The following is a 12,025-nucleotide window of genomic DNA, read 5'->3' on the forward strand; positions in this document are numbered from 1 at the left end:
GGGTGGGGCAGCACCAGCTGGCAGGGGATGGGGCCAGATGGGGCAGCAATCGGGGGGCTGGGGTGGAGCATGTGGGCCTTTGCGGGGGGTGGTAGACTGTGAGGGGGCCATTTGGCCCTTGTTGGGGAGCCGCAGCCCCTGTGAGGGGGCAGCAAAATATATATTCATGTATTCATGAAACATGTATTTAGAGTTCACTTTATTATTATGATAGAGACACTGGTAGGCTTCCACATTGCTTTAACACTGTAGATATATCAATAAAACATTGTCCAACTGATAGCTGTCTCTGTCTCTCTCTTTATAGTGGTCTTTTGTTTTAATTGTGGAGGAACATGGATTTTGGGGTATTTTACAGAGTGACTTTGGGATTTTTTTATCAGGGATTTTTCAGTTTTCAAATAGGGAACACCAGAATTCCTGCTAGGAAGGCAAGTGGCAGGACCCTGCCTACTCAGAGCTGGCACCTTGGACCCAGCTGGCTGTGGCTGACCTGGCCAAATGGGGCCAGGAAGACATGCTTTGACAATTCAGAACAGGCCACCACACTGGGAACATCTGGGCGATAGCTGCTCAGATGGCAGGGCAGGCACACGTGGCAGTAGTGCCACACAGGTCAACTCTGCAGCAACAGCCCACTGGCAGCTGGCCCAAAGGGTCCCCATCCGTGTCTGGCATGTGCGCAGCAAGTCACAGCCAGGCAGCAGCCCCCACTGCCAGACTGCTGCAGTGGGTAGAGGGTGCAGGGAACTCTCAGGACTGCTGCAGCAGTCCAGCTGGCACAAGGGGTAGTGTCCCCAGGTACCAATTGGCTGGGCCCCAGAAGCTCCTGAGAGCAAGTAGCTCTGAGTTACAGGCCAGAGCAGCTTTTTGTACTGATGGGGCCAGGATGGGGCAGCTTTTTACACTGCTGGAGCCAACACAGGTGCTGGCCCTGGGCTCTAGCTCCACCTGGCTGCAGATCCAGGAGGAACCAGGCAGGGTTATTTTGCCCCAAGAGGCGCAATTTGCTCCACACCAACATGCATATCCGAACACATGCACTGAAGCAAAAAGCCCTGGCTCAAATTTGCGCCGCTTTTCTTTGAGCTGATGCAAGCACACGTGCTTGCATGTGTGGACATGCCCCGTGTGTCCTCCTCCTGCATCAAGACCAGCGCATGCCCAGAAGAGGCATCGCGTTAGTTGGACCTGGCTTGCCCAATGTCTGTATAGATTGGACACTTTAGTGGGGACTTTTTGGCATTTTGAATAGTTGATTGAATCATCTCTAGATAAAAGTGCCAAAAAGCCCTGCTGAAGTGCCCGATCTATAAAGATGCGCTGGAGCTGGGTCAAATTAACAGCTGCTTCTTTCCATAAAGCACTTTTGTTGGGTTTTTTCAAACATCTGTAAGCAGCCTATGATACTATAACAAAGGATTAACTCACGTTTCTGGAAGGTGCATATATGTATAAAAGACACCAGCCAAACTGTTTTGGAATGAGAAGAACAAATGCTTCAAGCTTCAGACAAACTTAACTTTTAACCATTTCAAAAGGGGACCTGTTGTTCACAAGTGTGTAGCAGCAACAATGTAACCAATGTCTACATGTTCCTAGCAACATAGGTTAGCTAAACTGCTGAAACATTAGCCCTGAATGAAAAAAGTTTAATGTCCAGCCAAATGCGGCATGCGAAGCCTTGGAATCCAGCCCACGGGGATCCCCGTGGGTCAGGAAATTTGGCATTAGGGGTGCAGTGGCATTTAATACTGCCACCCATCCCCACTGTCCAACTTCCCTGCCACTGGGGGGCATCATCCTTGGCCTCATGAGCAGTTCCAGCAGTGCATGCCTCCTTCCTTCCACCAGCAGTCCCCTACCACATGGCTGGGAGAGTGGTGGCTGAACGGGCCTACAGGCCACAAGTAGTTGGTGGGTTGCCAGTTGGACATCCCTGCCTTAAATAGTAAAGATTTAATCATTTTGATTCTCATTCTACAGAAGCTACTAGGAAAGAATATCCTGGGATCATGTTCATCTTCTGAGAACAAGATTTATAATCAGCACTTCAAGTTATCTATTAGGGACCTTCAAAAAGCAGAACGTCTATATTGTGGAACAAATTCACGGTTCCGAATAAGTTTATCCCATCTCTACTTTCTACCATTGAGATGTCTCAAAGTGTTTGGTGTTGAAATGAAATATTGAAAACTTTCTTTTAAACTCCAGACCTATTATGCAAATGACTCCATTAAAACATTTTGATGTAATACAACAGTAAAGAAAATGGTATCTACTCACTCCACAAACTGCAACCTGCATTATTGCATCAAATCCGCCTTCAGGAGAATCCAAATTTCCAGAGATTTGCTGTGCACCTACAAGTTCATTGAACCGATTTCCTTCGCTGGTAAGGTTAAGCACATTTCTGTAGCTAAAAGGTGTTGTACAGTTTTGGTCACCTGTACAAGGGTTCCTGAGTTTGGCTGGTGTAGTACTTATATAGGGCATCACAGTTTTCTCCACAAAAGAACCAAAGCCTAAGATAGAACAATAAACCCCTATAAATTGCAGTGTGGGACTGTACTAGATAAAATGATACATTGGTATGTACAACTCACTATAATTTGTACTGATTTTAAAAATATTTTTCACACTTTTATTTCAATTTTACTCGCATACATATTAAGCATTTTTGTGCTCATCTAAACACTTTCTAAAAAAATTAAGAATAAGCAATCTTTGTATTGTTGCTAATTTCCTTTAAAATATTTGTCAGATTTAACATATCAGTAATTTAACCTAGCTTTTATAAAAATCTACAAGTAGGAATTTCCTTTTCTGCACTGCTACATACAAGGCACTCTTTCTTACCAATTCGGAAGTCTGAAGTTATTTTCTCCATTTCTGTCATTAAAGCAGTACCAAGACTTTTCACATTCTCCAAATCATCTTTCATGGAATAGGAAAGATCCATAAGATAATAAAGATCAATGGGGTAATCTTCAGCTCTCTTAAATTTTAATGAAAATGTCTGTGGCTCCCCTATTTCAAAGATTAAACAACAAAACAGAAACCTATTAAAATTTTCAGAGTACTTCAGCTGAAGAAAAATATATGCTTTATGGAAAGTTTTTTTTATCAGTGCGCCCAAAAATATTTGAAAATAATCACGAATCAGGTTCTTTCTTAATATGTCACCAAAGTTCCAACAAAAATCCCCTTAAAATGAAAAAAAAACTTCTGGCATAACTCAGACTTCCCCATTCCAGTATTTTCTTTTCCTGAATCACCAAAGAGGACTGTTGATTTTGAGTCTCACAATCCATTGCCAACACTGGCCATAGAGAAACTGGTTTTCAAAGACTGCTATAGGTAGCAATTCATACCCCAGCCAGCTTCTCTGGATAAGCGTCATTAAGTTCCTGTATCCCAAGACTATGACATCCTGTTAGGTGTCTCCCTGGAAGTTGAGCAACTGACAACTACAATTTACGGCTACTCTCAGAACCGTAATAATGTGCTTAATTCCTTAAAAGGATTCCACCCTACGAAGTTATAGAAAGTTTTGGAAAACCTGTATATAATGTAGAATATAATTTAGTTCCTCTTCATGCTTCATTCAAGCCTGCTTTAGAGTTTCTTTTTAACTACTTTAAGATATTACCACAGGCCTTTGGGGCTGTGACTTTCACAGAAAAACAGGAACCTGTGACCCTGAACCTGATCTTGTACTTCCTGAAAGGTATCTCCATTGTGGAGCCTCAATACCACAGAAGAGGGTAAGAAATTTTAGATTTATCAGGATCTATAAAACTACCTTTCAGATTTCTCTACAGAGCTTCTTTTTTTCCTCTACCTGATGCTTAGAGCCAGATCCAAATCACTCAGTTGGCACTAAAATGGGATGTAGACAGAATTCAGGTTAGGGATATGAAAGGTTAAATGAGTAATCATTTAAATGATTACATTAGCTTACTGGCTATCATTTAGCTCAAGGCAAGCACACTCTGGCAGGGAAGAGGGGGAAGGGAAGCTGTGTGGTGCCCCAGCAGGAACCAGAAGGTGGCAGTGCAGGTAGGAGGAAGGGAGAGGAGCAGGAGGAGGGGGGAGAGGAGAGAGGAGGACTAGTATTTATAGCCTAAGACAGGTTGTCAACCAGGGGTACGCATACCCCTAGGGGTACTTAGGAAGGCCAAGGGGGTACGTGCGGGCGGGAATGGTGGGCAGGGAAGGAAATGTGCCCCCAAGGCATGGCGGTGGTGCCTCCCCAGGCATGTTCCCATACTTTGCTTCTTATCTGGGGGAGAGGCGTGCTGGGCACCACCAGCCCCATGCAGTACACTGCAGCGCCTCCCTGCCCCCAACTCAGCTCGCTCTTTGTGCTTGGTCCCAGGAGCAGGGCGGTGGGGGAGGAGAGGGCAGTGGTGCCCCTCTGTGGGCCGCACATGCGCTGAATGGATGGATGGATGGGGGGGAGGGGTTCACACACAGTGGCTGCCACTGCCACCATCACTGCCCCATGCTGCCGCTGGTGACAGGCGGTGCACAATTGGCTGCCCCAGTCCAGCCATCCGGGCGGCGTGTGTGGAGCCCGCAGGGGGCAGTGCTGCCCTCATCCCCCCCAGCCCTGCTCCTGGGAGCGGGCACAGAAATACCCCCCTTCCCCCCACTATTCTCAATCTGCCCCCCCGCCCCTCCCCCCACCACTTATCTGCTGGGGGGGAGTGTCTGTGTGTATTTCTGCATCTGCATGTGTGCACGTGTCTGTCTGCATGTGTGTGTCTGTGTCTGCATCTGCTTGTGTGTCAGTCTGCATCTGCATGTGTACGTTTGTCTGTGTCTGCATCTGCATGTGTGTGGCTGCGTGTATCTCTCTGCATCTGCGTGTCTGTGTTTGCGTGTGCATGTCTGTGTGTGTGCCTGTGTGTGTGTCTGTGTCTGCATGTGTCTGTCTGTCTGCATCTGCATGGGTGCCTTTGTGTGTGTGTGTGTGTCCCCTGCCCACCTAGTGGCAGCAGGCAAATGGCGTTGTGTGGCTCTTGGGGCAGTGGCAGTGGGGTGCAGAGTCCAGCCTGCAGCAACAGCTGCCTCCACCCCTCACACAGATCTGGGGGGCACATTCCCTCTGGCCAGGGGTGTGCGCAGTGGCAGGAGCTGCACCCCCCTCCCCACGCCCCCTGGACGAACCGCTGTTGTGGCTCCATCTTGCACTCCACCCCTGCTGTGCAGTGCATACCCCTGCCCCTGCCTCATTCCCTCTCTCAACACAGGGGCCTTGATCTGCCCCCCCCACTGCCCTTTAAAAACAAGAGTAAAATATAAAGGGTTATATGAGCTGAAACTCTGAGGCAGAAGGGATACACTTGTTAAAAAAGGTTGAAAGCCTCTGGCCTAAGAGCAAAACAGCAAGGGGCTTGGCACTGCTTCCCCTCACCCCTCAAGGGCCCCAGGAGTGGCCCCCACAGCAGCTGTGTTAGAGCTGCTGTGTTATTGGTTAACCGTTTAACCAATATAATTACAGGTTAAACAAATAATTTTTAAAACAATATTTACATCCCTAATTTAGATATGTAGGTCACCTGATCCAGAGTCACCTTGCCGCAATGGCTGAAAAATGCCTTGGGTACCTAAAATCATTAGGCACTTCTGAAAAGATCTATAGGCACACAGATTAAGATACTTCACATGCCCAGAAGTAATACAATTTGACCCACAAGGTACTAATGCCTGACTAAGTGCTGCCAGATTGCAGCCCTGAGGCAGTGACCCAAGTCCTGGAAAGGGTTGCCTACTGGCAAGCTGTTGCCACCTCCCTACTAATGCCTAAACATTCTCCATCACATTACAGAGATACATAGCCCTGTTGATCTGGATTCCCTTTTGGCACAAAATGCCTGCTTTTCAGATGTTCTGTGCCTAAGTGGAGGTGACTACAAGATCGATTTGGATCTGGCCCGTAGTCTCATTTTGGTTGTTGTTACCTTGTCTTGAAGAGTCTCACAGTTTGCAGCTCTTTCAAATCAGAACCTTAACTTCTTTTCTATCCAGACAAGTACTAATTAAAGGAGCCCTAAAACTATTTGACATTGTATCTTAAACTTAGTAATACTGTGTTTTCATTGGCTGCGTCTACACAAGACGCTGACTGCATAGTAGCTCATTACTACTGTGCAGTAGCATCACATGGCACAGGGTGTGACACAACACTACTGCACAGTAGTAATCAGCTACTGCGCAGCCAGCATCACTGCGACTGCTACTGCAGTCAGCATCTCATGTAGACATGACCATGTCCCCCAAATCTAAGGCTCTCAATGAGTTTTTATAGCTCTCTCTGGATCTCTGGACAACTATTAACATTTTCTGTCATAAGAACTCCTTTTTACTGATCAATTTTCTCCTACGTAAAAGGAGCTAAATTCAGGAGTTTATAAAAGCAAAAGAATATGCAAGCTACCTTGTTTTTTATATTCAGTGATCTATTTCTGTATCTTCTTCTTTGGCCTTCTAAAACCAAACATTTTACACATAAGCTTGCAATTTTGGATCCTTTGGGCTTCTGCTCCCATAGTCATCAGACCTAATAAGGTTTACCTTCCAGTTCTTGGCCAGAACAGCCTTTGAACACAGCAGACAATAATGCTCAGAACTTTTTCATTATCTTTTCCCTCTGCATAGGCCATGGGACAGGGTTGGCCATCCAGGGCATGGCGCGACAAACTTTTAGCTAGCTATGCAGTTAAAAAAATACCTATACAGTTTTAACCAGAATGACAATTGCGCATTTGTAGGTTATATAAATTAACGTGCTAAAAGTTGGTTGGGCCATGGCCTGGGTGGCCCACCCAGTTTCGTAGCCTATGCTCTGCACTTCCTTATACTAACTACATTTCTATTTAATATGCCAGAGGCCACAATCCAGAACTGCCAAATGCAAATCACTTGTAAATAAGACTATCTTTCATGTAAACCTACTGTCTCAGGACAATCCAAATCCATTACATATCCTTCATGATATTTTTTAAATCATAAAAGTTATAATTCTTTGTAATTTGCTCCCTATTTAAACTTTTGCATCTCAGACATCAGGGTACTTGAACCCTGGGAATTACTTAGATAGGCTTGTTCTTCCTTAGAACTCAATGTGCTCCTAAGTAAGATTCATTGTTTCTGAAGCAAATTATATATGTTGCATTACAGTCATGAAATAACACAGATAACAACACAGGTAAAAGCTTGGAAAATATATGAAGTCCAAATTTAATACTTCCATACCTGTTCGCAGTTTCAGTACTAATTGCTGTGGCTGTATCTGGGTAATGTCTTCTGGGTCGAGCTTCTCAGCAGTGCCTTTCCTACGATTTGTTACTTCTTTATTTTTATTCACTGCTTGGCTACCTCTGGGATTTTCTATATCATCTGGAGGGCAACCTTTACTCTTTAGTGCGGCCAAGTCGTCACATCGAGCAGAAGTTGGTTCTCCTTCTTGTAAAAAGTCCTAGGAAGTATGGGGGTGGGGTGGGGATATATAGTATATAGATTCTGCATCTCTTTTTGAGGTCATGGTGAGCCACTATACTGAATACATTTCAACTTCCTTTCTACTCCCACAGATGACCTGTACCTTTCATAGAATCATAGAAAATTAGGGTTGGAAGGGACCTCAGGAGGTCATCTAGTCCAACCCTCCTGCTCAAAGCAAGACCATCCCCAACTAGATCATCCAAGCCAAGGCTTTGTCTAGACAGGTCTTAAAAACCTCCAAGGATAGAGATTCCACAACCCTTCTGGGGAGCCTGTTTCAGTGCTTTACTACCCTCCTAGTGAGAAGGTTTTTCCTCGCATCTAACCTAAACTTCCTTTGGTGCAACTTGAGGCCTTTGCTCCTTGTTCTGTCATCTGCTACCACTAAGAACTGTCTAGCTCCATCCTCTTTGAAATCACCCTTCAGGTAGCTATTACAAAGGAAAGCTGCTATTAAATCTCCCCTCATTCTTCTCTTCTCTAGACTAAATAAGATCAGCTCCTTCAGCCCCTCCTCAGAAGCTGTGCCCCAGCTCCCTAACCAATTTTCATTGCCCTCCACTGGACTCTCCAATTTGACCACATTCCTTCTGTAGTGGAGGGCTCAAAACTGCACACAGTACTAACCAGTCTTAAATGTCTGGCAAACATCACTGAATGAAGCCCCAAAGAGCTTACCCAGAATCCCTCTGTTGCTCCCTCTCTCAGCCTGTCACATATGATGAGTGTGGCCCCACCTCCATGAGGTGGTGTCAGACCAGGCTGCCCTGCACCTCATTTGCTTATACATTTTTTGGAGTATTCCAGGACTGATTACAAGAACACCTGGTTCTACTCATGAGTGGTGGTCTAATTAGCACATGGAGCCTTTGTGGGGGGTATCTGGAGTACACACACATACTGCTTAAAAGTGTGTTAATGAAATACCTTTGCTAAAACCTGCGGTAGTTTCAAAAGCGAGAAACTGCATCCATCCGGAATGAATTAAATCTATGGGTACCTGTACTAACTTCCCTGTATGCACATTGTTATAGGTATGTTTGTTTCTAGGTTAGTGTTTTCAAATTTGCTTCTCACTTCCATGTGCTCAAGGACAGCAGGGTCTAACAGTCAGGAAGGGGTTATAGGAGGAAGAAGGGGGTGGGGAACGGGATGGGACAGAGGGCAAGGGGGCCAGTTTTATTTTTTATGACCCCCCCCCGCCCCGGATTTATTTTCCCTGATGGAGCAGTGGGAGGAGACAAATTCTAGGCAAACTGCCAATAATTAGAGCCTATACCTGGAAATTATAACAAATTTTTTGAGTTTCTATATTATAGAATTTAATTATTGGGCGGGGGTCATCTTATAATCAGGGTTGCCTTATATTGAAGTAAATACAGTATTTGAATAATCTGTGCTGCAACTAAGCTTCCATTTTACCTTTTTTTGTAAACCATTTTACTTTTTTTTGGAAAGGTAATAAAAGGCTGGATCACAATATTTACATAGACCATACCAACAGAATTGCAGGGTATTAACAAGACAGTGAAAAGGCAGACAAGTTCTGCCATATTTTGAGAAAGCTGAATCAGGGAAAGAAGGGAGAATATGCTTCTGAACTGAAAAAATATCTGGAAAGCTTTGTCCTCAACAAAAAACATCATTTTCTCAAATCCACAGAAAATTATTTTGACCTCTGAAAACAATATAAATGCATACACTCATATGGCATTTTCAACTGTAACTGGAGGAAACAGGATTTTTTTTCAATATATGGGAAAAAATAAAGATTTGTTCATTTGTATGCTTGGATCTTAAAGTGTTTCAGAAGCTGGTGTTCCCCCAGTTCTTAGGGTGAAACTAGAACAAAGCAAATCTGACAACTAAAGGACAAATTTGATTTTACTACGTTTACTGACTTTATGCAAATGTTCATTAGCTTGTTTTGTTTTGTTGTGTTTTTTTTTTTAGGAGGGAACAAGCAGACAAGGCATATTTACTTTATTAAAAAAATAGACACAAGAAACTTACATTATAACCTGCATCTGGCAACAGTCACTCTTTTTAAGGCTGTAAAACGTTTTCACTTGTTTGTAGTTTGCTGAAATAGTTATACTGCCCTCAACATTTGGCAGGTGAAGAGAAAATGCTTTCTAAGGGGCAGACCTTAGGTTTTCTCCAGTCATCCAGAACACAGACATACAAGATTTTCTATATCTGATCTCTGTTCAAAGTTATTATTTTCTTGTTGATCAAACATAGTTCAGTGTGGGTGCATCTACAGATGTGCTTTACTGCAGAGTAGATTAGCTCTGCAGCAAAGCATCACCATCCACACGTGCACTGGTTATTAGGGAGCAGTAAATTAACCCCGCCATAAGATAGTACTTCTGGGGACAGTATTATCTTACGGCATAGTAATTAACTATGCTGACATGCATGTGTGGACGCTGACCACAGGCGTAAATTGCACTGTCAGCCCAGCCATCTGGTGACTGGTTCCGTCCCAGCTCAAATTGCTGCTGTCCTGAGCGTACATGCAGATGCCCATGCCCAGGAGCAGGTTCCTCCAGCTCAAATGGCTTTGGAATTTTTTACATTGCATTAATTGCACATACACCATGTGTGTAGCTAAAACAGCAGAATGAATTGTATAATATTGTACTAAATTATTTGAAAAACAAAAAGGTAGCCCATATAGTCAATCCTTAAAATTTCATATTTTAAGCTAGTTTTAAAACCATTTCTAAAACCTTTAACCTAACGCCTATCTAAAATTACCACTCTTTAAATGTCACTGGGAGAATATAATTAACATGTCCGAAGAGACTCCACACTGGAATGATTTTAAATAACTATGACATGTGTACCCTTAACATTTAGCAAGAGAGGAATAAACATTTTGATAGGCAGATCTATCAGTTCTATATGTCATCTAGTTATTCAGAGCTTCAGATACCTGAATCGTTATTTCACTGTTATTTACACAGTGTAGACACTAAGCTAATGGGTGCTATCGAAAACCCTGAAACAGTAATGAATAGGTATCTTAACCATAAACATAAGGCAATACACATCATAAAAAGCATTTTGCAATACTACATACTGTTTTCTTGCACCAACCACAGTTTGGTCCTGCTTGTATACATTCCCCACATGATTTTGCATTTTTCTTTATACAGTCACTTCCACCTATCAGGAAATACAGACAGACCTTTTAAAAAGAAATAATGTGAGTAATGGCAGAATATTAGATTTTTTAGTGTTAGCCCTGGAAATCAACCTTAATTAAGTACAAGCACGCCCCCAAGCACTATGGGAGCTACTTTACTATCATTATTATGCTTTCATTTTTAACAAGGTTTTAAAATATTTGATTTTTAATAATAATAAAATATTTATTTGCATACTATTTAAATAAAGTGGTAATGTTTCAAAATTATTTAAATTAATATGAAATGTTTCAGATTTTCACAACCCTTGGACATACCTTGCTGGGCAAATCCACACCAGAGCAAGCAACTCAACAGTCCAGCCCAGATGAGCAATTTTAAATCTGTCTGAAAAATAAAATATAAGTAGATGAGCTAATTGTACAGTTTATTAGCACTACATAACAAAAATATTAGGCAGCATGTCAAGTACTGACATGCAAAGGTAAGATGCAATGGTCAAATAAACATATACACTAATATAATTTATGCAGGTTTTATATACCAGTGTAAATTGTACCAGAATCAGAAAGGGAGAAACCTGAAGCTGAAGGAGTTCATACAGAAGGCAGATATTACTTTACTTTGCTGCCCTATGGCAGGGAAGGAGATAATATTCTTTTTGCATTTAGTAAATGGTTACCCAAAGATAGATGTGCACAGATGAAACTTAAACCATGGTAACTTACACTGGTAAATGTTACTCCTGATTCTTTCAGGGGTAATTCTCCACTAGACTGGGAAGTTATCGCAGTTTAAGGGTTTGCATCATCATCTTTTTTTCTTTTACACTTTTGCAATGCTGATTACACCGATGTAAACTGGGTCCAGGGCCCCAAACATGATTGAGACGGTTGTGGTGACACGCCCCAGCTGGTCTTGTCATAAGTAAGGTAGATGAATGTTTTGCATGTTTAGTGCAAAAATGTTACTTTAAATTAGAAAGGATCCACAAAGTCAGTTTCTTTTCAAGCTGTTTTTCAAAGCACCTTCAGATAAAATAAATTTGAAGAACCGAGACACATAAACCCTCTGCTGCCTGCCTCTTTGCCCCTTTCCACCCCTTAAAATGTATTTATGCTATAAATACTGCTGATGAAATACTTTAAAAAAATCACATAAATCACTGAATTGTAGGACTGGACAAGCTCTCAAAAGATCATGCAGTCCAGTCCCCTGCTTTGAGGTAGGATTTAGTACATCTATCTAACACAATCCAGGGGTATCAAGTGCATCAGGTTCCCCGTGAAGCCACGGATGGCAGCACCAGGCATGGGGCTTTTCCAGCCCGCTGCAGCCAGTGGCATATGCTGGGAGGG

The 12,025-nt window shown here is 43.0% G+C and overlaps 1 protein-coding gene across 2 annotated transcripts in view; it reads right to left on the reverse strand.

Annotated features, from left to right (window-relative positions):
- ITGB1 (integrin subunit beta 1) overlaps positions 1-12,025 on the reverse strand; it is a 44,371-nt gene that overhangs the window by 24,100 nt on the left and 8,246 nt on the right. Inside the window, exons 3-7 of one of the 2 annotated variants that reach the window (XM_025208479.1) lie at positions 10,985-11,056; positions 10,601-10,686; positions 7,264-7,486; positions 2,860-3,030; positions 2,287-2,525 (exon numbers count right to left, since the gene is read on the reverse strand). In XM_025208479.1, the coding sequence (XP_025064264.1) occupies positions 2,287-2,525; positions 2,860-3,030; positions 7,264-7,486; positions 10,601-10,686; positions 10,985-11,056 (791 nt within the window). Of the gene's footprint in view, positions 1-1,431; positions 1,474-2,286; positions 2,526-2,859; positions 3,031-7,263; positions 7,487-10,600; positions 10,687-10,984; positions 11,057-12,025 lie in introns of those variants that run through there. The other variant, XM_025208480.1, reaches the window with a different exon arrangement.

Source organism: Alligator sinensis, unplaced genomic scaffold (genome assembly GCF_000455745.1).
Source record: "Alligator sinensis unplaced genomic scaffold, ASM45574v1 scaffold309_2, whole genome shotgun sequence".
Lineage (NCBI taxonomy): Eukaryota > Metazoa > Chordata > Crocodylia > Alligatoridae > Alligator > Alligator sinensis.